This window comes from Pectinophora gossypiella, chromosome 11 (assembly GCF_024362695.1).
Source record: "Pectinophora gossypiella chromosome 11, ilPecGoss1.1, whole genome shotgun sequence".
In the NCBI taxonomy this organism is placed as follows: domain Eukaryota; kingdom Metazoa; phylum Arthropoda; class Insecta; order Lepidoptera; family Gelechiidae; genus Pectinophora; species Pectinophora gossypiella.
The window spans coordinates 3,377,981-3,399,832 of record NC_065414.1 but is presented as its reverse complement, the minus strand read 5'-3'; the positions used below and the strand labels follow the sequence as shown (position 1 = coordinate 3,399,832).

The 21,852-nt window shown below is 39.2% G+C and overlaps 2 protein-coding genes across 3 annotated transcripts; one reads left to right on the top strand and one right to left on the bottom strand.

Annotated features, from left to right (window-relative positions):
* Positions 1–382: 382 nt before the first annotated feature.
* LOC126370795 (uncharacterized) lies at positions 383–9,201 on the bottom strand. The gene is made up of 6 exons (XM_050015819.1): positions 9,176–9,201; positions 7,466–7,559; positions 5,790–5,918; positions 5,611–5,705; positions 1,487–1,594; positions 383–533 (listed from the first exon to the last, which is right to left on the bottom strand). Exons 1-6 carry the CDS (start codon positions 9,199–9,201, stop codon positions 383–385), a joined length of 603 nt encoding a protein of 200 aa, XP_049871776.1.
* On the top strand, positions 9,154–21,764 carry LOC126370731 (uncharacterized). Of its 2 annotated transcripts, none has more exons than XM_050015761.1 (4): positions 9,154–9,242; positions 18,885–19,357; positions 20,503–20,613; positions 21,517–21,764. In XM_050015761.1, the coding sequence occupies exons 1-4, from the start codon at positions 9,231–9,233 to the stop codon at positions 21,695–21,697; spliced, it is 777 nt and encodes a 258-aa protein (XP_049871718.1). In that variant the 5' UTR covers positions 9,154–9,230; the 3' UTR covers positions 21,698–21,764. The 2 variants fall into 2 exon arrangements, with proteins under 2 accessions (XP_049871718.1, XP_049871717.1); XM_050015760.1 differs by lacking the exon at positions 9,154–9,242 and adding an exon at positions 16,654–16,772.
* Positions 21,765–21,852: the final 88 nt, after the last annotated feature.

Here is a 21,852-nt window from a genome sequence, read left to right as displayed (position 1 = left end):
TTCGGTAATTTTGGGCGGGTTATGCTTTACCGTTTCGGTAACTTCGTGCGGGTTATGTGTTATCGATTCAGTAACTTCGGGCGGGTTATGCTTTACCGTTTCGGTTACTTCGGGCGGGTTATGCGTTACTGATTCGGTAATTTTGGACGGGTTATGCTTTACCGTTTCGGTAACTTCGGGCGGGTTATGCGTTACCGATTCGGTAACTTCGGCGGGTTATGCGTTACCGATTCGGTAACTTCGGGCGGGTTATGCCTTACCGATTCGATAACTTCGGGCGGGTTATGCGTTACCGATTCGTCCGATCAAAACACTTGCAACTTGGCTAAACCCTGTGGAAAAGGCGTGCGGGGACAGAAGGAAGACAAAACTACGTGGAAATTCATAAAAAGTCCTCAAACTTCATGGAAATCATCTCTAAAGGGCTGGAGGGGCACTCATTCTCGAAGCTTCCACATTGGTTGTCCAGTCCTAGGTATTCTGCTTCGTAGTAACAATCTTCTAGCTCCTCTTCTGACATTGACGTTGATGGTCTGCAAAACAAATCACATTTTTTTAAAGTCGTTATACAGAATGTCCTTTAAAAATAAAGACCTAAATCTCGGCCTTAGGAGGACATGAGTTGATGAGTGAGACTTGAAAATCAATGTTGTCTGGGCAAATAGTCGCTGAAGCCTGGCTGTTTTTCACTAGACCGCGGCACCAATGTGTGTTTTTCTACTTTAACCAGTTGATGTTGTTTAATTGTGTGAGTGAATGTACATGTATACTAGGGGGGTTAAAATGGCTACATCGAAGCAATTCATCTAAGTAACCAATATTGCAATTTGACATTTGCGTATATAAAAGTAAGTGCGCAATGTAAACAAATGTCAAATAGCTATATTGCTTTCTTAGATGAATTTCTTCGACGTGGCCATTTCAACCCCCCTGGTCTTTATACTGTCTGCGACAATTACAATGCAAGAATTGTAGACAAAGGAACTTTTCTAAATTGTTGGGAACAATTTAGGTTGATGACGGGAGCTATCAACAACCATACACTTTACAGATGAATATCGGTTGATTTTAGCAGATTTCTATGAAGTCGGTTAAAACGAGGACTCCATCCCGTAATCCGTTCATCGTCGATTGTGTCTCAAAAATAACGAGTCCCTGCAACTTCATTTATTTACCTTCTAGGAGTCGAAGGCAACTGTGCCGCACCAGAGTCAGGATCCAACTCGCCCCTCATCACCCGACATCAACCCTCAACAGGTCTTTATCCTCAGACTGCAGGACAACAGCACGTCCTCTGTCAGCCACACACGACATTGCCTGGACCTCTCACTCCATATTTCAGGATATCGGAGCATTTACAGTTCCATGTGAGGGTGTGTTGCCAAAACATGTTTCGTGGTACCAAACAGAGCATAGTATCCTAATGTCTAGCGGCCAATTGTGCACTTAATGAAGTTGCTAGTTTATACAAGTAATTAGTACTCACGTAAGCATCAGGTGTAGTACGTCGCCTAAGACCCCGTTATGTAGAAAATGCGATGTAGAGTTCTCACAGATTGCGCGGAGAAGGCAGGGGCGACCTGGGTATCCGTGTCTGGGGGTAGAAAGGAGAATAACATAAAATGTAAGTAAATAAATAAAGTAGGAAAAGAACAATAAAATAACTGTGAATGATAATTATTAAGTGAGCTTGCGGCACGCTGAGAGGAGAGGATATGGTATCCCGACGTGCCGGCACAGTAGGGGAATGATTGGTGATGACGATGATAAAGTAGAAGCAACAGCAAGCAGTAGTAGTATAGTTTATTAAAAACACTTCACAAACTTGGTAACATAGTCACAAAAATAATAGTTCACAATATGCACATTTCACAAAAGAATCAAGACTAAGGATTTAGAGGGCACGGCCCTAAACAGTATGATATACTTGTTGTTTTAACGAAGGTCGGGGATGCAGTGCGTCAAAAGTGAGTAAAATGAAAGGAAATGCGAATGGAATGAAATGAGAATTTCGTAATTTAAAATGATGATGGTCCGAACAAAAGGCCAGTATGTGCAGAGTTTGTACTCTGCTACAAGCTGAACAATATTTTGTCGCCTACGTGGGGAGTGAATCAGTTTGACGTCGCCGCGGTTTGCTGCCGCCAACAGAGCATAGTACCCCGCTACCCACAAGTTTGCAGTGTGACTAGGGATCGACAATCCATCGGTGTCATGTTGGAAGTTTTATAACATGCGTCGCGCTATGCAAACTTCGCTTGCGCGTTTCAGCACTGTATTAAAAATGCTTTGCGCGCCATCTATTGGTTATGGGCGGAACTAGCTCGTTAATTAGTTAGGTCCGCCGCATAGTGTATATATTGGTATATTGGTTATTTACTTCTATCGAAGGTCTAGATGGACGCAGTGCAAAACCGAATACATACATACATAAGATCACGCTTATTTCCCGTTGGGGTAGGCAGAAACCACGGAATTCAACTAACCGAAAACCGGAAAACTGAAACCCAAAAAGGAATAATATTTGGTATTCGGTTATTCTACGCATCTCTAATGCTAATAATCTCCCTTGCGTTATTCCATTTACCCGTACTTTCCAAGTACCTTCTCGAAAATACTTTAAGATATCAACTTTTATAATCCCGTTTCTAATGGTCTGCATGCAGGAAATCCTAGAAATTCTGAGCACATAGTAAAACATGTGTCAAAATAAATCCCTACTGCGTGAGAATGTAGGATGCGCCACGTGGTATAAATATTTTGCAACGCTCTCCTCTGCAAACATTCCGTCAGTAAAGGATGTTGTTATGCGGAAACATAGTTGGAATTATTAAGTTGTATGTAGAAATGTCTTTGGCTGTGAATAGCGGTCCTGATGAATTTCTAAATGGTATTTTTGAATTGAAGAGCTTTTGTGCTGGACTGGAAGCGAATGAAAAACAAACACGTTCAGCTGTGCTATTGGCTATTTGACAGTTGTAACAATAAAACATGAAATATGTCCGGTATGGTAGTTTATCATTTAACGATGATTATCCAATAGCTTTTTCCTATTAAAATAATTTTTAAATTATTTTATTTTTTACAAATTAACCGATTTTTTATCTGTATATTCTCTCTCTCTCTCTCTCTCTCTCTCTCTTTCTCTTTATTTCAGAGCTGTGCTCTTGTCGGTGGATTAATTGCCTTCATTACTCCATAGATAGGGCGTGTATAACGGTGGTTGCCCTAATCGCCTTCGGTTTCGCAGTACACTGAATAATTTCTCAATCGGTGATGTCTAGCTAGAGCCCTACCAGAATCCTTTCCTCGGCCTCCAACCAGTACTGATACGGCTGCTGCCCGGCATCAGGGGTGCGCTTTTGAAGTAACGGCGCCTACTCGCTACGTCACAAGGTCGTCATAGAACCTAAGTAGCATTTTATAGGTTAGCCCGTCCCAGTGAGCTACCCACTACGTTCTACTAATCCTGTCGCTGTTTGGTCGGGGACTGCTTATTTTTATATTCGCAGCTAACCATTATATATACATATGAGTCGATGGTTACTTGAAATAAAGATTTTATTTATTTATTATATCTGATAGCCGTTCCACTATCCGCCGTCTGCCTACTACAATATAATGGCCCCGATTCCTACAGACATCGCCTAATTTTATTTTAAGTTATATCCGCCATTTTCATATCCGTCGAAAAGGAAAGGGACGGATGATTCACAGCTCTTAATTTTAGGAAGAATGAGTAAATGAATGAATAACCCGGGCAAATCAAAAGGTACGTCGCTGGTATGCAATCCGTTTGACGTGCTGTCTACTTAACTGTGTCGGGTTATTGACGGATGTAAAATTTTTAGACGGTTGGTTTAGATTTGTGCTTAAAATTGACGTGTGTTCCATAAATTTTATGCTTGTTGATTACCCGTCCCTTTCCTTTTCGGCGGATAAGAAAATGACAGATATAACTTAAAATAAAATTAGATGGTATTTACAGGAATTAGCACCAATATCTGTATATTATAAAACCCGAAACACGGCGGGTTAAGGGTTAAAATACCTAGAGGTACAAGAAATGTGTACCCCTTTGCGCCATTGCATATTTACAGTATCACGGAAAGCATTTCTACGCACGGTGTATTTTTATCTTCCACAAGCAGGGAAGATGTTTTACTGGCAGCATAATAGTCATATAGTTGTGTTAGTGGATGCAACTGTGTGGAATAAACTAACAGATCGTAGTGGCTATATTTGTCGGGATTTCGCAATAAACTCATACATTGCCGGCATCGGCAACTTTGTGTTAAAACTGGGAAATGTTCAAAGTTTAATGTGGTTGTAAAAAAATTTAGATGTGTAAGAAAGTTTGCGTTATATTATATTGGTGCTAATTCCTGTAAATACCATCTAATTTTAGTTTAAGTTATATCTGTCATTTTCTTATCCGCCGAAAAGGAAAGGGACGGGTAATCGACAAGCATAAAATTTATGGAACACACGTCAATTTTAAGCACAAATCTAAACCAACCGTCTAAAAATTTTACATCCGTCAATAACCCGACACAGTTAAGTAGACAGCACTTCAAACGGATTGCATACCAGGGACGTACCTTTTTGATTCGCCCGGGTTATTCATTCATTTACTCATTCTTCCTAAAATTAAGAGCTGTGAATCATCCGTTCCTTTCCTTTTCGACGGATATAAAAATGACGGATATAACTTAAAATAAAATTAGGCGGTGTCTGCAGGAATCGGGGCCATTGTATGTTTAAGTTTTTTTTTAGTCAAGGGCCATATTGAGGTGACTCATTTGGAAGGACAGTGTTGCTATTTGACATTTGAAAAAAATCAATACGTTTTTTTTTGGATGAATTGCTTCAATGTGGCAAAAAGGTGTTTTTAGATTCCCTTGTGTCTAGAAGAATTTGCTTTATCAATAAGGCCGCTCAATTGTATTATATTCATGTGTTGAGTAAGTTTGTATGTTTCTATTATTGTGCAATAAAGTGTATTTGATTTGATTTTATTGTTCAGTGTGTGAAGATTTATTCTCTGTTGAAACATTCTATTCCACAAAGTTCAACTATAAATTTCATCAACTGTGTGAAACAGAGCACGCTTTTAGCTGCTAATCATCGAAGGGAATGGTCTAGTCGACTAGACCATTAAGGGTTATGATGACCTTTTAAACAAAATAAATACTTTTCTGAACAGCCTCCGTGGTGTAATGGTTAGAGCGTTAGGCTTACGATGTGGAGGTCCGGGTTCGATTCCCGATGGGGACATTGTCGAAATAACTTTGTGAGACTGTCCTTTGTTTGGTAAGGACTTTTCAGGCTTGAATCACCTGATTGTCCGAAAAAGTAAGATGATTCCGTGCTTCGGAGGGCACGTTAAGCCGTTGGTCCCGGCTATTAGCCGTAAAAACACGTCCACTAACCCGCAGTGGAGCGGCGTAGTGGAGTATGCTTCATACCCCCTCCAGTTGATTGAGGGGAGGCCTGTGCCCAGCAGTGGGACGTATATAGGCATATTTATAAATATATTTATAGGTATATTTATGTGTAAATACTTTTCTAGAATGGGTTTTATAATGACCTCTTGAAAATGATACTTACTTTTCCAGCATGGATTCAATAAATGTATAAAGGCGACTCCGCGTCAGTATTTGTTTTGGCTTCTCAATGCTGCGTTCTTGTTTCTTCCTCGACATCTGTAAAAGGTTATCGTCACTTACCATCAGGTGAGATTGTGGTCAAACGTAAACCATTATTAAAAATATACTTATAAACCCTACCGTGTCTATATCTCCAAGCAGAGGTTCGAAGTAGGTAGCGTTGGCTACGGTGTAGTAGTTTGCTTCGAAGAACCAAGCGACACTGACAGTTGTCTCTGGGTGCAGGGGTATGGATATCGTCAAGAACACCTGGAGGAAAAGAAAACAAGTTACATCATGTCACATTCATTACATGAGCCATGTCAGGGGCCTTTGGAGCTCAAAACCCTGATATCAGGGTTGATGAGGTTGGTACTCCACCTCACAACCCACACGGTAGAAGAAGAGACATTCATTGACAGTACTTATTGGTGTTGAATCTAGTACACAACGTCTAAATTTATATTAAGTCTTACCTGTAATTTTCTTATCCGCCGAAAAGGAAAGGGACGGGTAATCGACATGCATAAAATTTAAGGAATACGTGTCAATTTTAGGCAGCAGTTTAAAACACCCTTCCAAAATTTTATATTGACCAATAACCAGGCAGAATTAAGTTGACAGGACACGTCACGGATTGCTTATGAGCGAGATACCTATTTTATTTGCCCGGGTTTTTCATTCAATTTAAAATTAACAGTTGTCAATCATCCGACACTTTCCTTTTCGGCGGATAAGAACATGACAGGTACTTACAACTTAAAATAAAATTAGGAGGTGTCTGCAGAAACCGGGCAAATGATATTTTTCTCACCGGGAATTGAAACCAAGATCCTCAAATCGGGAGCTGACCGTTCTAACCACCAGATCACAGCCATTCGACCGTTATAACGGCCATATTTTATGACGTGATTTATTGGAGGTTGGTATCAGATTGAGTTAATGAATTGACCGGGCAAATGGGGAGGGCTGTGGGCTTTCACCCGGTAAAAAAGTCTATCGTGTGGGTTGGGACTTGGGAGGTGGAAGACCAACTTCAGCAACCTTGGTGTCAGGGCAAAATGTATGAAGTTAACACTAGATCGGGTAGTGTTTATACAACTGCATACATTTTGTTGGTGGCGTAACTGTGGTTGATCTACTATAGTGTCCTAGTGATATAGAGCCCTAAGAGTATGAATATTTTTGCTATGTGTTTATGTATATAACCCCGATGGGGTAGGCAGAGGTGTTTAATACACACCCACTCCTCGCAAGCTATGTACTTAAGGCCAGGCGCGCTCTACGATTTTTTACTCTACTGTAGTTCTGCGCCGCTGCGGTGGCTTTGCCGTCAAGTGCGCGCAATACAATTTAAAACTGTTTGGTATAGTATTACAGTACGAAATAATGCTGCTGCTTTTTTCTTCCGCGGCGAAAAACTCGTAGTGCGCGCTTGGCCTAAGTCCCATGTACAGTCATGAGCAATATAATGTACCCACTTTAGGACTCTGTCGCACTAACATATTTGATATTTAGTGAGACTTACAGTTAAATTTAACAAAAAAGTTAATGTGACATGGTACCAAAGTGTATACATATTAATGCTCGTGATCGTAATAGGCGGCGAGCCTATTGACATTAACCGCTCACGATTGCTAGAAATCACGTGATATCAATTTATATATGATCCAAATATGAATTCGAACTCATAAAGGCGAGTTCAGTGGTTTACAGCCCAAGCCGGGATTCTAACCCGTGACTACGATGTAACTCACGCGTTCTCTGAAGTAGGCCATCACGGATAGTACTAAGTTGTTTATATAGGAGACGCTTACCCCCCATTGCGTGGCCGTCGTAAACAGTAAGTACCTCTTATGTCTTTTACTTCCACTGCTCTCCACGTTAATGGTCTGATGGATGATCAGAGATCTGTAAAAAAGACATAGAATAAGGAATAATAATACTACGTATAGATAGGCAACTCTCTGCTCCATTTTTTTTGACGTGACTTATTGTAGATTTGCCGCAGATGGCATTAACTACTTGGCCGGACAAATGGGGAGCGCTGAAGGCTCTCACCCGGTACAACGTTTAACATAACAGGCTGAGGGTGCCCAGTTGGGCGCGAACCTCGGCTCAGGGCGTCGTCTGAGAGGAAAAATATTTGAAAGAATGATTCGACCCTAGTGGGTCGATAGCGATAAGCGCTGATTGAGGGAAATCGTCGACCACGCCGGCGGGATCGGTATCGGGATCCTGAAGTGTTTGGTGTCGCGAGCTGATGTGCTGCCTCTATGGCTAGAGTAATCGGGTCGTCGGGATCGTATATTACGTCCTTCGGACGCCGATACTTTTCAGACTCTTTGCACCCCACCGGCATAGAATAAGGAATAAAACTCCACCGGCGTCCGGGCTTGGTGGAGCTCGGTGGCGCAGCGGTAATGCGTTCGGTCTGCGATTGTTGAAGTTAAGCAACTTCGGCAAAGGCCGGTCATAGGATGGGCGACCACAAAAAAAAATAGTTTTCATCTCGAGCTCCTCTGTGCTTCGGAAGGCACGTTAAGCCGTTGGTCCCGGCTGCATTGGCAGTCGTTAATAACCATCAATCCGCACTGGGCCCGCGTGATGGTTTAAGGCCCGATCTCCCTATCCATCCATAGGGAAGGCCCGTGCCCCAGCAGTGGGGACGATAATGGGCTGATGATGATGATTTTATAGAATTTAGAGTGACGTCACATAGCCCATAACCACCGGGCAACCAAGACGCTTTTAGTGACACCTCATTTGTTAATTTCTGACAGATGGTTTAGAAGTTAGGTTGGAAAAGACGTGCATACACATACAAATATAGATACATATCGGTCAAACACATAACTCTTCTGTTTGCTTCGCCGCAGTCGCGTAATTTACTTATTGTAGGACTAAGTTACGTACAAAAAACTTGCGATGACTGCAAGACAGAAATAAAGCGTTGAAACGCAATTATACATATAGTTAAGTTGGTTTCTGTAGGAATTGATACCAGGGTAGTTATCTAGGTCAAAGATAAATTATGAAATTCTGATTACTAAATAAAGACAGATCTAAAGATGACAAAAAATCGTTTTCTCTTTTCTATGTAAGTTACTTATGAATTTTAATAAAGAAAAATGTACTTAATAATAAGTGCGACATTTTGTCACGTTTTTCTATGACGTCACAGGTTGCTTTTTCACACAAATTCCATAGGAATTTCGTGTTTTGACGTTTAGTAAAAAGTTGGATTTGGCTAGTTGGAAACTAACCTGTTATTGACAATACCTTTACAACCTAAACTTATTTCATTGGCCTATAAATTTTTAAGGGGCGTACAGGACAAAATTGCTGTAATTAGAATAACAACAATCGATCTTCTTTGTTATAAACGGCTTTGGGCCGCCATTTGTAAAAGGCTTAATTATGATAACGGACAATGCTAATTTCGAGTTTTGACGTTTAGTAAATAGTAACAAATTTGGCTAGTTGGAAAGTAGCCATAATTTTATTAGACATAATTTTATACGTACATTAAGATGTAATAAGTGGTCCACATTTCAACGTGAAATTGTGATAACTACCAACATGGAGAGAACGGTAAAGCAACAAGCACTCTGACACAAGATTTAACAGTACAACAATATTAGTACAGTTACTTCACAAAACACCCAAAGTACTTTAAAAAAGTCGAATTTTCTAACCTCAATTTGTACTTCTTTAGGAATACCTTAGAATAAGAATGAAACTACTGAACTATTGAAAAGGCTTTAGCCGTGTTATTTGATTAAGTGATTTAGTAAAACGTCTTTCTTCGTCATTCGGATCATCTTGACTCTCATACGTTTCAGCTGCTAAATTTACAGTAGGTCAACCGTTTCTCTTGGAATGGTTTTACTCTGTGTCATATTCAGTGTACAATGTAAGTGCATGTGACAGGTTCTGTTCGCAGTTTGGTGCTAATTTGCTCTTAACTGAACTATTGAGCAACGTTGTCCGTACAAATTGGTAATTAGGGCCGAAGCCCTGTTAGTTGTCGGTTCCGGGAAAACATAGACAGATTCACGCCTGTAATCCTTAACGGGGTGGGCAGAGACACAAGTTTTCAAAAGAACTGCAGCCATATTTGTTATTGACGAGTAGCATTGATGATGACAGATTACTAGGCAATAGTTTATACTTTATAAGTGAATGGAATAAAAATGAAAAATGTGTTTATTGTCAGAAGTGGTCTCCGTGGTCCAGTGGTTGAGCGTTGGGCTCATGATCCGGAAGTCTCGGGTTCGAATCCCGTTGAGGACAAGTCACAAAAAACACTTTGTAATCGCTAGTTTGGTTAGGACGTTACAGGTTGTCCGAAAGTAAGACGATCCGTGCTTCGGAAGGCACGTTCAGCCGTTGGTCCCGGTTACTACTTACTAATGTAAGTTCGTAGTCGTTACATAAGTCATGTCAGGCGCCTTTGGCGGCTCAATAGTAACCCTGACACCAGGGTTGATGAGGTTGGTCTTCTTGGTCTTCTTCTATCGTGTGGGTTGTGAGGTGGATTACCGACCCCATACCTCACCAAGCTTTCTGTTAGACCTCTGTGATAGGTGGTGATTCGTATCGCCATGTATAATGCTTGAGTCAATTATGTTAGTGAAAACTGCACGTATATAAATTAATAGCTATATATATATTATAATAACTTATTGGTGCAAGTCCTGTACCGGGGTTCGAACCGACGCTGCCTGCTTGAGAACTATCAGTAAACATACAGATTATTGTCTAACAATACCGCAGAGCAAATCCGGCTTACAATTTGTTGCACTCGCCACATCAAAGTATTTTCTGTTGGCACCAATTTATTGAAATGAAGAACGCAAATGGGATTCTGCGGTCTCCCCGGCTGCAATGTATTCCGGTTTTTGCTGCGTAATACGTTTCAGTCAAAGCTTTGACTTGTTTATTATTTTTCATTAGACCTGCTTTAGTTTGGTCTGTTGATTTATCTGCACAGTATTTTGATGTTTGCTCATAAAGTTGTGAAGGTTTTGGTTTTATAGAATTCATCATCACTAATTTAAGAGTCACGCCCTTGTCGGTGTAGCATTCTACATTCTTGTCTTTTTTTTGACGTGACTTATTGTAGATTTGCCGCAGATGGCATTAACTACTTAGCCGAACAAATGGGGAGCGCTGAAGGCTCTCACCCGGTACGACGTTTAAAACAACAGGCCTGAGGGTGCCCAGTTGGGCGCGATCCTCGGCTTAAGGCGTCGTCTGAGAGGAAAAATATTTAAAAGAATGAATCGACCCTAGTGGGTCGATAGCGATAAGCGCTGATTGAAGGAAATCATCGACCACGCCGGCGGGGTCGGTATCGGGGTCCTGAAGTGTTTGGTGTCGCGAGCTGATTGGCCGCCTCTATGACTAGAGTAATCGGGTCGTCGGGATCGTATATTACGTCCTTCGGACGCCGATATTTTTCATTACCGTATGTATTCGGAAGACCCAACTACCAAGGGATTTGGGTAAAAAAACGTTTTGAAACTAATTTGAGCCATTGGGCAATGGTTGGCAACATTCTTGTCTATCAAAGGCCAATTCGTTCACTTCCTTACGACGATCACATTCTCTTTAATCTGTTCCATGTAAGCTCAAGGAAGACAAAGGTCTTCTTCTTCGTCCGTTTCCTTGTAGCTTCCCTTCTTTGATGTTTTAATACATTCGTAGTGTCTGATTAAATGTCCAATCATCTTGCCTCTTTTCCCTTACTTAATAGCACTTCCTCATTAATAACCTTTTCAGTCCAACTTAGTCTTTCTATGTCAGTGTCCAGGTTTCACATCCATAGATATGTACGCACCGTGGGAATGTACGGTCACGAGCATTAATATGTATATGTCGTGGCCAGATCATAGAATTGACCATTTCATGAAATGGTCGTATTTCATGAAATGGCCAACTTCAACTGACCATATCGTTTAAACGTCAGCGTTTAATGATATTTCCATCCACGTTTGGCCATATCATTAATGTAGGGTGTCCATGATAAGTGGTGTAATAAAAACGCGAAATAAGGTAGGAAATAATGTATTACTCTAGTACAAAGTACAAAAATGTTTAAAAGTCAAATAAAAATTAAAAAGTCATTTTCGATTAACGGAGTGTTGATGTAGTTGACATATACGCCGTAACTGCATCTCGCTTTGAAGTCGTCGTCATATTTTTTGACACTATTTCATGCCATCATTCAGTATACTTTTCGTGTGTAAGATAAACATACTGGCGGCGTAGGGGTGGCCCAAGGGCCACCCCCGCCGCACCCTAACCTACCGTTATGCCTTGTAAAAATTATAAAAAAAAGGATTATGATAATTTAAATTATGACAAAAACATTTATGCGTTTTAATAGAATCCCGTTTCAAGTAGTTAATGCCATCTGTGGCAAATCTACAATAAGTCACGTCAAAAAAAGAATCTTTACGGACAGTAGGATCGTCTATATTTTTCTTTTTTAAAATTAATATCTCTTCATTCGCAGTTTTAATTATATCATATTTTGAAATCCAATAATAGTCCATTGATTTACGTAGCGTGGTCACTCGACAGTCATTATTTGCCATATAACCTAAAAATAAAAATAAAGTTGCTGTCTACTGTTAATACGAGTTTTTCTTTTCACCTTAGTGTCAAAACATTGCTTCAATGCACTTTTATCTTGTATTTGCTCATTATTATTCGTATTATTCGCGTTCACACAAGAATAATTATTGTCCGCCGCCATTATGCAAAACATAAACAAAGCGACACCAGCGCCACTACCGGTGGATAATGTTACTATTTTACGATATGATCGCTAACGTTTGGCCATATCATGAAGTAATCATGCATTTAGTTGGTCATATCGTTAAACGTTTTGTGTTCATTGATCTGGCCAAACCACATCATGATGTGGCCAACGAATGTTGTTCTATTTCATGAAATACGACCATTTCATGAAATGGTCGATCATTTCATGAAATGATCAATTCTATGATATGGCCACGATATATACACTTTGGTACCATGTCATATTATTTTTTTTGCCAAAAAGAACTGTGAATCTCACTAAATGTATAATATGTTAGTGAGACAGAGTCCTAAGGTGTAAGTGTACACGCCAGTACAATGGCGCAAAACTTATTTAAAAAAATATTTTTATTTCCAAACTTTTAGATACATAAGACCAGGGTACAAGAAGAACAATTAGAAAAAAAAAAAACAAGCAGCCGGTGTCCTTAGTATTCTTCTTCTTATGGTGTGGGTTGTGAGGTGGAATACCAACCTCTTCAACCCTGGTGTCCGGGTTATTACTGAGCCGCCATAGGCTTCTGACATGGCTCATGTAACGACTACATACTTACATCAGAAATAAGTAACCGGGACCAACGGCTTAACGTGCCTTTAGAAGCACGGATCATCTTACTTTCGGACAATCAGGTGATCAGCCTGTTATGTCCTAACCAAACTAGGGGTCACAAAGTGATTTTTTGGATTTGATCCCGGGGCCTCCGGATCGTGACTCCAACCCTGAACCACTGGACCACAGAGGCCGTTAATTTCATGATGTGTTCGACCATTTCATGAAATGGTCATATTTCATGAAACAGCCAACTGAAGCTGATCATATCGTTGATCGTTGAAATGTCGACTTTTAATGATATGTCAATCCACGTTTGGCCGTATCATTAATGTAAGAAGAAAAATTGTGTTGCCCCAATAGTCGACAAAAATTCTTAGGTTTAAAATTATTTGCCTAATCTATTTATCAATATGCAAAATTTTATAATCAAAGCGAGACCAGCGCCACTACCGGTGGATAATGTAACTAATTTTACGATTATGATTGCCAACGTTTGGCCATATCATAATCATACACTAAGTTGCTCATATCGTTAAACGTTTTGTGTTCATTGATCTATCGTAATAGTTGTTAAGTGTTTAGCAATTTCTTTTAAGCAACAAAAGGTACATACTCATTTAGTTATAAGAGCGCCCGCCAACAAACTGGTATAAGTTTGGCGAAATTATTTTTTTAAGAAAAATTGTACGTATTTTGGAATAAATAAATATTAATAAAAAAAAAAAAATCTGGCCAAACCGTGGCCAATGTGCGATATTCTATTTCATGAAATGATCAATTCTAAAATCTGGCTACGACATGTATATTTATAAATATAAACTTATCGTAGGTAATCAAAATGCGTCAGTAGTTTTCGACGGGGAAACAGTTCTCTTAAAATAAACATTCTGGTTTTACATATTCCCTAGGGACAATGTAAATGTTGGGATGTACTCCACAGGAGGCCGACCTTCTACTGTTGATAGATCAAAGACGATTTCATATGGAGTGAACCATAGACTTGGCATTCCAAATGGTTTTTACTGGACTGGAAATAACGAAAATAATTCGGAATTCAAAAATATTTATTTAATGTAAGTTAGTTATGGAGGATAATCATGTTTAATTTTTTCGTTTAGTTTTTATACTATTCGAATAAAGCAAAAAAAAAAACAGGCGTGGTAGCTCGGTTGGAAGAACGTTTGACTCTCACTCTAAGGTCGCAGGTTCGAATCCAGCACGGGCCTAAACCTATGATCATAAATGATTATCAAGTGCTCACCGGTGAAGCAGAAACATCGTTAGGAAACCCATATACCCGAGAAATGCGTTTCGGAGGTATGTGACCTAACCTGTATTACGACGGTTTTTCCTTCGCGGGTTGGAAGGTCAGGCAGGCAGTCCCTTCTGTAACAAAAACCGGACCTGTCAAATCTTTAGGTTACATAAGCGGACCCTGTAAAAACGGGATAATGCATCCATTAAAAAAATAATGATTTTGCCTAATTCGTAAGGAAATAATATACCTACTTAGAATACTTTCAGTTGCTTCGATCATTATCGATTATTGTATAGCGGGTTAAGTATGTCCTCTTTAACATCTTCTTCTATCGTGTGGGTTGTGAGGTGAATTGCCAACTTCATCAACCCTGGTGTCAGGGTTAATAAAGAGCCGCCAAAAACCCCTGACATGGCTTATGTAACGACTAATTACTTACATCAGTAAGTAGTAACCGGGACCAACGGCTTAACGTGTCTTCCGAAGCACGGATCATCTTACTTTTTGGACAAATAGGTGATCAGCCTGTAATGTCCTAACCAAACTAGGAATCACAAAGTATTTTTTTTGTGATATGTCCCCACCGAGATACGAACCCGGGACCTCCGGATCGTGAGCCCAACTCTCAACCACTGGACCACGGAGGTCGTCTTCTTTAACATGATTGACTGCTTATTAGGACTAGATGTTAGTAGTTGCTTGATGCAGACGTTTATTTCTTTGTGCAATAAAGAATATTTGTACTTATTATATTGTAATTAAACACGTAATAGCGGGTTCTTACCGCGATATTATCAGGGATATTAAACCGTTAAGCCGTTGCTCCCGGTTACTATTTATTGATGTAAGTGAGTAATCGTTACATGAGCCATGTCAGGGACCTTTGGCGGCTCAATAGTAACCCTGACACCAGGGTTGATGAGGTTGGTATTATACCTCCCGACCCACACGATAAGAAGAAGATCAGGGATATGAGATTGTTGTATTATCAGAGATATGAGATGAAATTAATGTATTATATTGTTGTCTTGTTGATGATTTGTGGCTCTGCCCACCCCTAATGGTATTACAAGTGTGGATTTATTATGTTACGACTATTTCCGAAAGAATTTTCGTCGCGTTGTGTATGCCATTAGAAGCAAATACACAACAAGTCATATAAAAATAGAAAAAAATATATACAATATCGTATCCAGTTGCGGTAGTTACAAAAATATCATTGCACAAAATGCTACGCTAGACCAATATGTTGAACTATTATAGACCCTGTGTATTGACGTTCAGGAAGGAAGGAAGTGGCTCAAATAGGAATTGATCAGTTCTCGTACTGATGATGAAGAAGATCGGCATCTTAAATATAGGCTTAGTTTTTGGTATCTATTATTTATACTTTTCGAACTTTTAGGTACCTAGTGGTTCTGCTATCATCATCATCAATTTAAGAGCCACGCTCTTGTCGGTGTAGCATTTTCCGAATACTCTCCATGCTACTTTTTAGGGAAAAATAGGGCAGTGGTTTCCCTCTTGCCTTCCGCCCAGAGTAGTCTATTACAAAGCCATACTAGGACTCCTGTCCTCTGCCTCTGAATAGTACTGACAGTTACTGCTGCCCTCTGTCAGGTTCCAGGTTACAGTCCCTGTGACATGCCCCTTCCGTCCTGCAACCGTTCCGTTCCGTCCTGTGTTGGTTCTGCTATAGGTAGACAAATTAAGACTTAATTTTCTTATTAAGTCAATCTTTTAAAAAGACCAAAAATATATAGGGTGTTAGTGATATCGTAACGAAAACTTTAGAGGGATGATTGAGAGCATGATTCTGAGCTGATCATCATCAGCCGCACGACGCCCACTGCTGGGCATACCATCGCAAAAGTATAGAATTGAAAAAAAAAAACTAAACAAAAATATTAATTTGCGACGGAAAACTTCACTTGATATTAACTCGGAATCATGGTCTGAATCATCCCCCTCAGTATTAGTTACGATGTCACTAACACCTTGTATAATATAGTAATTACACATTTTTATTTTTTCTATAACGTGGGACATCAAAAATATTGCCGAGGACTGGTGTAACTACAGGCATTACACATTTTTAATCTTACTAAGATCACCTTGAAGAAAATTTCTTTTTTAACAACTTTGTTTTTCAAATCACATCTTATTACCTATTTTAAATCTATGTTTGAAACTACGGCAAATCTACAATAAGTCATGTTAAAAAAACCCTGATTCTGAAACACTCAGCATCAACTAACACGACCCAGTGAAACAGCGGGTAAATCAGTAGGAAAACATAACGGTTCATTACACACTGTCGCTCTATGCAAACATTCAATATTTTATCTTAAACAGTTCGCGTACGACGTCGCGCAAACCAACCATGCGTCCGTTAATATTGCTCAATTTGCTCGCAATTTGTGTAGCCTATAGACACAAAAGGTATCTCGTGTATCCAGATGGAGGCCCTGCCAGAGCTCAGGTAAATTCCCCCCCCCCCCCCTCTTAATTCAAATTTGCGTAGCTGATTCAACTTAAGTATATATGATGTTTTCTTTGCACTGGTATTGGCTTAACGAAGCAAGGTTTTTTGTTCCTGAATTTAAATGCAATTAAGTTCGCCGGAGTCCGCTTTTTGAATCGTGAGATTTCAGTTTCGTTTTGTTCCAAGTGTTTTCCAGCTGTGTTTTCTGTATTTTTTTGTAAACTGCCGTTGTAACGTAATTGAGAATGGTGTAGTTGATTTTTATTAATTAAATATCATGTTCATAATTTGAGTTAAAGAGTTAGTTTGTGTTTGTTGTTGGGTTCATGTTTTATAAATGATTATCGCGTGCTCAGCGGTGAAGGAAAACATCGTGAGGAAACTCACATTCCCGAGAAATGCATTTTCGGAGGTATGTGACCTAAGCTGTATTGGGCTGGCTTTCCCTTCGCGGGTTGGAAGGTCAGACAGGCAGTGGCTACTGTAAAAAAACCGGACCTGTCAAATCTTCGGGATAGGTAAGCGGACCCTGTGATTTTTCACATGTTGTTCATAATTTGACTTATATCGACTAAAACCTCAAACTTCAGCGTAATCCTCCGGTTATGCTACTATCATATTCGTTAGGGGTTTGTTCTTCGAACATCGGAATTCAATACCATTACCGTAAAAGGCCAAAATGTCCTACACTCTTTGGTCGTTTTGCCAATATTCAGTAAGAACTTACGTAATGCGGCGTCATATATAAGATCTAATTGGATATTTGAAAAAGGAAAATGATTCTAAAATGTGATTTTGCCCACCGGTTTTCACGGACTGACACGGACATGCGGCATTTTAGAACTATGACGTCACCTGCATCGATAGAAGATAGATCGGATATCGATTTTTGTTTATATACAATCATTCTCGAAAACCTCTGTTACTTTTTCACTTATTGATTGATCGGTTTTATATTATTACTAGTTGTCGCCTGCGTCTCCATCCGCGTGGACTCCAATTGCCTCAGTAAGTACCCGAAGTGTCTGAGTTTCGATTTTTCCATGTGCCAATTTTCATCTAAATCCGTCCAGTAGTTTAGGCGTACGACGGTGACAGCGTTTCTTCTTCTTCTTAGCGTTTGTCCCGTCGGCTGCCGGGTTCGCTTTCTTTATGCTTTTTTTCATCTATTCTGTCTGTCCTGTCGTGGACAACGCAGTATAACATAAGATCATTACTGTAATATTCCCCATTCGGCTAGTCAGGGCTAGGTACATCCATTGTAAGAGGAACTAAGTACCCACGTTTCACCGAGCTTTCTGTTAGACCAACGTGATAGGTGGACGTGGATAGGTGATTTTGAACGTTCTCAACAGCGGCGAAAACGTTGACATGAACGTTGTCATGAAAACTTGCAGTTTCATGATCTTTTTTGTGACATCAGACATTCTCAATTTAGATCTACTTCTCCGTTGGGGACCTTGTAAATCAAATCTTATCCAATATCAGTATTAAGTACTAAAATCAACAATTGGCACCGGTTCCTAGTTACCTTAGACAAATTACTTTCGATAATATTTGTTTTAGATTTGCTTTAAGAATTTTGATTTAAGTCGGGATTACTTTAGCCAACTTCCTCTTGTGACCTAAATTATTCTTCGCATTGGCAACAATCAGAGTAAATACTTCAAAGAACTTTCGACAAAGCTTCAATTATTTTCCTTTTGTATTGTTTGAGGTTGTTGAATACTTTCTTTTTACTTTTAATTAAGTTTTAATTTGAGATTTGCTAGTCGCCCGGTACAGTTGTGAAAATACAAAGGAATTAATATTAAGTAATCAGTATAAAAAATTGACATTTTCTTGACAAGTTAGTCATTTTCTTGTGAGATTTATATATTTTATTGTTATAATATTTTAATCAGATAAAAAAATACTTAATAATAAAGTTACGTGGCCTAAATTACTCATATCTATACACCTTTTTATTAAAATTACTATTAGATAAACATTATTATAGCATTTATTTTCTGTGCACAATGTTGATCTTCTTATTATAGCTTTATAGATGTCAGAAAATCCTGGTTAATGTATGCTCGAGTAGAGGAGTGAACTCGTTTTTTTTTACAGTTCATCGTCGGTCTGGGTATTCCAGTGGATCTGAAAGAAGCCTCTGTCACAGTCGGTACTGTAATTAAGTTCCAATACGATTTACCTACAAACAGCAGTGAATATACAACAAGAATCTATGGATTTGCTGAAACTGTTTCAAGGGATATGGATTCTAATGATGTGGAGGATAAGAAAATAGAAGAAGACGAAGAAAACTCTAGGAAAATAACAGGGACAGAAGATTTTGACCAAGAAGATAATGATACGTTAGTAGATATTACATTTAATGAAAGAAGAAAAAGAGCTTTACAATATTCAGAAGGCGGTGTCATAAATGCTATAGATTTGTCTGAACTAAACACGGAATTGCCTCTAGACGAAGCAATAAGGAGGCAAGAAGAGATTGATAACAAGAATCTAGAGGAAGAAGACGGACCTAAGAGAATGAACAGATGGGACTTTTACAAGATATTGGAGCATATGGTTGAAAGGTAAGTTTCTATAAAAAGTAGAAGACAACATTTTTATTAAACTGGTGTCGCTTGAAAAGCTTGGTTTTTTAATCATTTATCAGTCTTAAACCGCCAATCAACTTCCTGTTTTACCAGCTTTAAAGCACGAGCAGGAAAAGGTCTGTCGATTTGGAAGATAAAAAAAAGATATTTGTTAATTAAAAATAACAAAAATTATTATGAGGATTTTGATGAGAACATGTTTTGAATTTCTGGTAGTTCGCGAATTCACAATCGAAGGTGGTCTTCTGACTTTCTGCGGCATTTTCTATCTCGTGTGTTTGTATAGTTTTCCTGAAAATGATTACCTATGCTATGTCACTCCTTTTTACATGGTTCAAAAATTCTACCGGTTCGAGTATAGATGATTTTTCGACGTTTTCTCTGCGCCGCCGCGCCGGTCACCTTATAAATGTTATTTTATTTCTGAAATACACATTCATACACTTACGCTTCTTTCCCACCGGGGTAAGCAGAGACTGTGGAATTCCATTTGCTTCGATCGTGACATACTTCTTTTGCCTCTACACGTCGTTTCATACACGCACGCCGGTTCAGAGTAGATCTTACCTTTTCTAAGGACATCTCCAATTTCGTCCAATTTGGTTTGAATTTTGGTTCTAAAACACGTTGGAAGCAAATGTCTGGTGACAGGCACTAGGCGGGATTTGTCTTAATATTTAGTGTCTATTTATTTGTAGTCTTTTGTGTAAGTTGTTTTTTTTTTCAATCAAATGTTAATGAAATGTTATGTCGTGTTATCGGAATAACACATAACTTACAATAAAAATACGCAAGAACACAAATACTGCGTATTTGTTACTGTAGTGTCCCTTTGTAATAAACGTTTCTTTATACATTGTTTTAAGTTAACGCGGTTATTATCATAATTAAAACACATAATAACGGGTTCTTACCGCGTTTAAAAGTCTCATATCGCTACTTTAAACGCGGTAAGAACCCGTTATTATGTGTTTTAAAAACGTTTCTTTATTTCTTTTTATTAATAGGGCAGCAATTATTGAGCATTATTTCAACTTAAAATATGTTGAGTGACCGGCCATTCTGACGGTTACAACGCGAGTTGCTTTAAAATTACAAAAATACCTTCTCTCAATTTTCAGATACGGCTACACAGGCAGACCATGTTTGCTCCGGACGATCTGTGAAGCTGCAGAAGTGCCCTTCACACACGAAAATGGCTTGCTCGCAGAAATTGCCCATATTTTATTCACGTGAGCATTGCCCACTTGAGGTTTCGCAAAAATATCGATGCCGGGGTTAAATTTTAAGTTGTTATAAAAGAAAAGTTATTGTAAAATTCGTTTAATAATCGTATTTTCGAAATTGGTTGACGGTTTTTTATAAGTTTTTACAATAAAATTGGTCAGTGTAAGGAAGGTTTGCTACAAGCAGCCCACCTAGCCCCCAGAAACATAAAAATGAAAATTTTCTTAGGAGTTTGTATGCAAATACTGGCGTGTGATGCCATCAATAACAGCGATCAAACGTTGTACTTTGTTATTGTTATCTAATTCACAATTCAAATTCGGAATTAAGTCAAAAAGAAAAATAAGGTAGATTTTTGTTCATTTTAAACTGGTTTACATTTCCAGAGTACCATTTATCTTTGACCGATTCAAGTACTCTAAATTGGATAAATATATAGTTTTTCTAAAATTTCCGCATGTTGGCCCAAGATAGCAAAAAATCTTCAGTCTTCAATCTTAATCTCCGTGTATCACAATTGGAAACTCAACTCAATACATAATTTAAAAAAAATATGTCAAAAGTCCATGTTACCCATCATCATCCCATTAACGTCCCCACTGCACGGGCCTTCCCTATGGATGGATAGGGAGATCGGGCTTTAAACCATCACGCGGGCCCAGTGCGGATTGATGGTTATTAATGACTGCTAATGCAGCCGGGACCAACGGCTTAACGTGCCTTCCAAAGCACGGAGGAGTTCGAGATGAAAACTTTTTTTGTGGTCACCCATCCTATGACCGGCCTTTGCGAAAGTAGCTTAACTTCAACAATCGCAGACCGAGCGCGTTTACCGCTGCGCTACCGAGCTCCATGTTACCTAATTAAACCGTTTATACCAAAAATGAATTTTCCATTTTTCTCCCCAGGCCATCCACCACCAAGGACACGTTATCGCACCACACTGACAACGAGTACCATGCTGCAGAGCGTCTAGGAAGAGAAGCAGGAATAGACTGCGAGACCTTATTCCCTGAGTGCGAAGGTTCAGTTCTTGAAACCTTCACGCAAATTGGAGAAGATACCTTGCATAAATTTGGGCTGGCGTGATTAAATGAAGTGTGATACTGTTGAGTTTTTATTTTATTTACGGTGATCAAGGTCAAGTCATTGTAGCATAGAGAATCGATTTGTAGTTCTCTCTGCCCCCGTGGGCAAAGTTGCAAGAAAACAACTTACGCATATTGAAGTGTTTAAACAGTTGG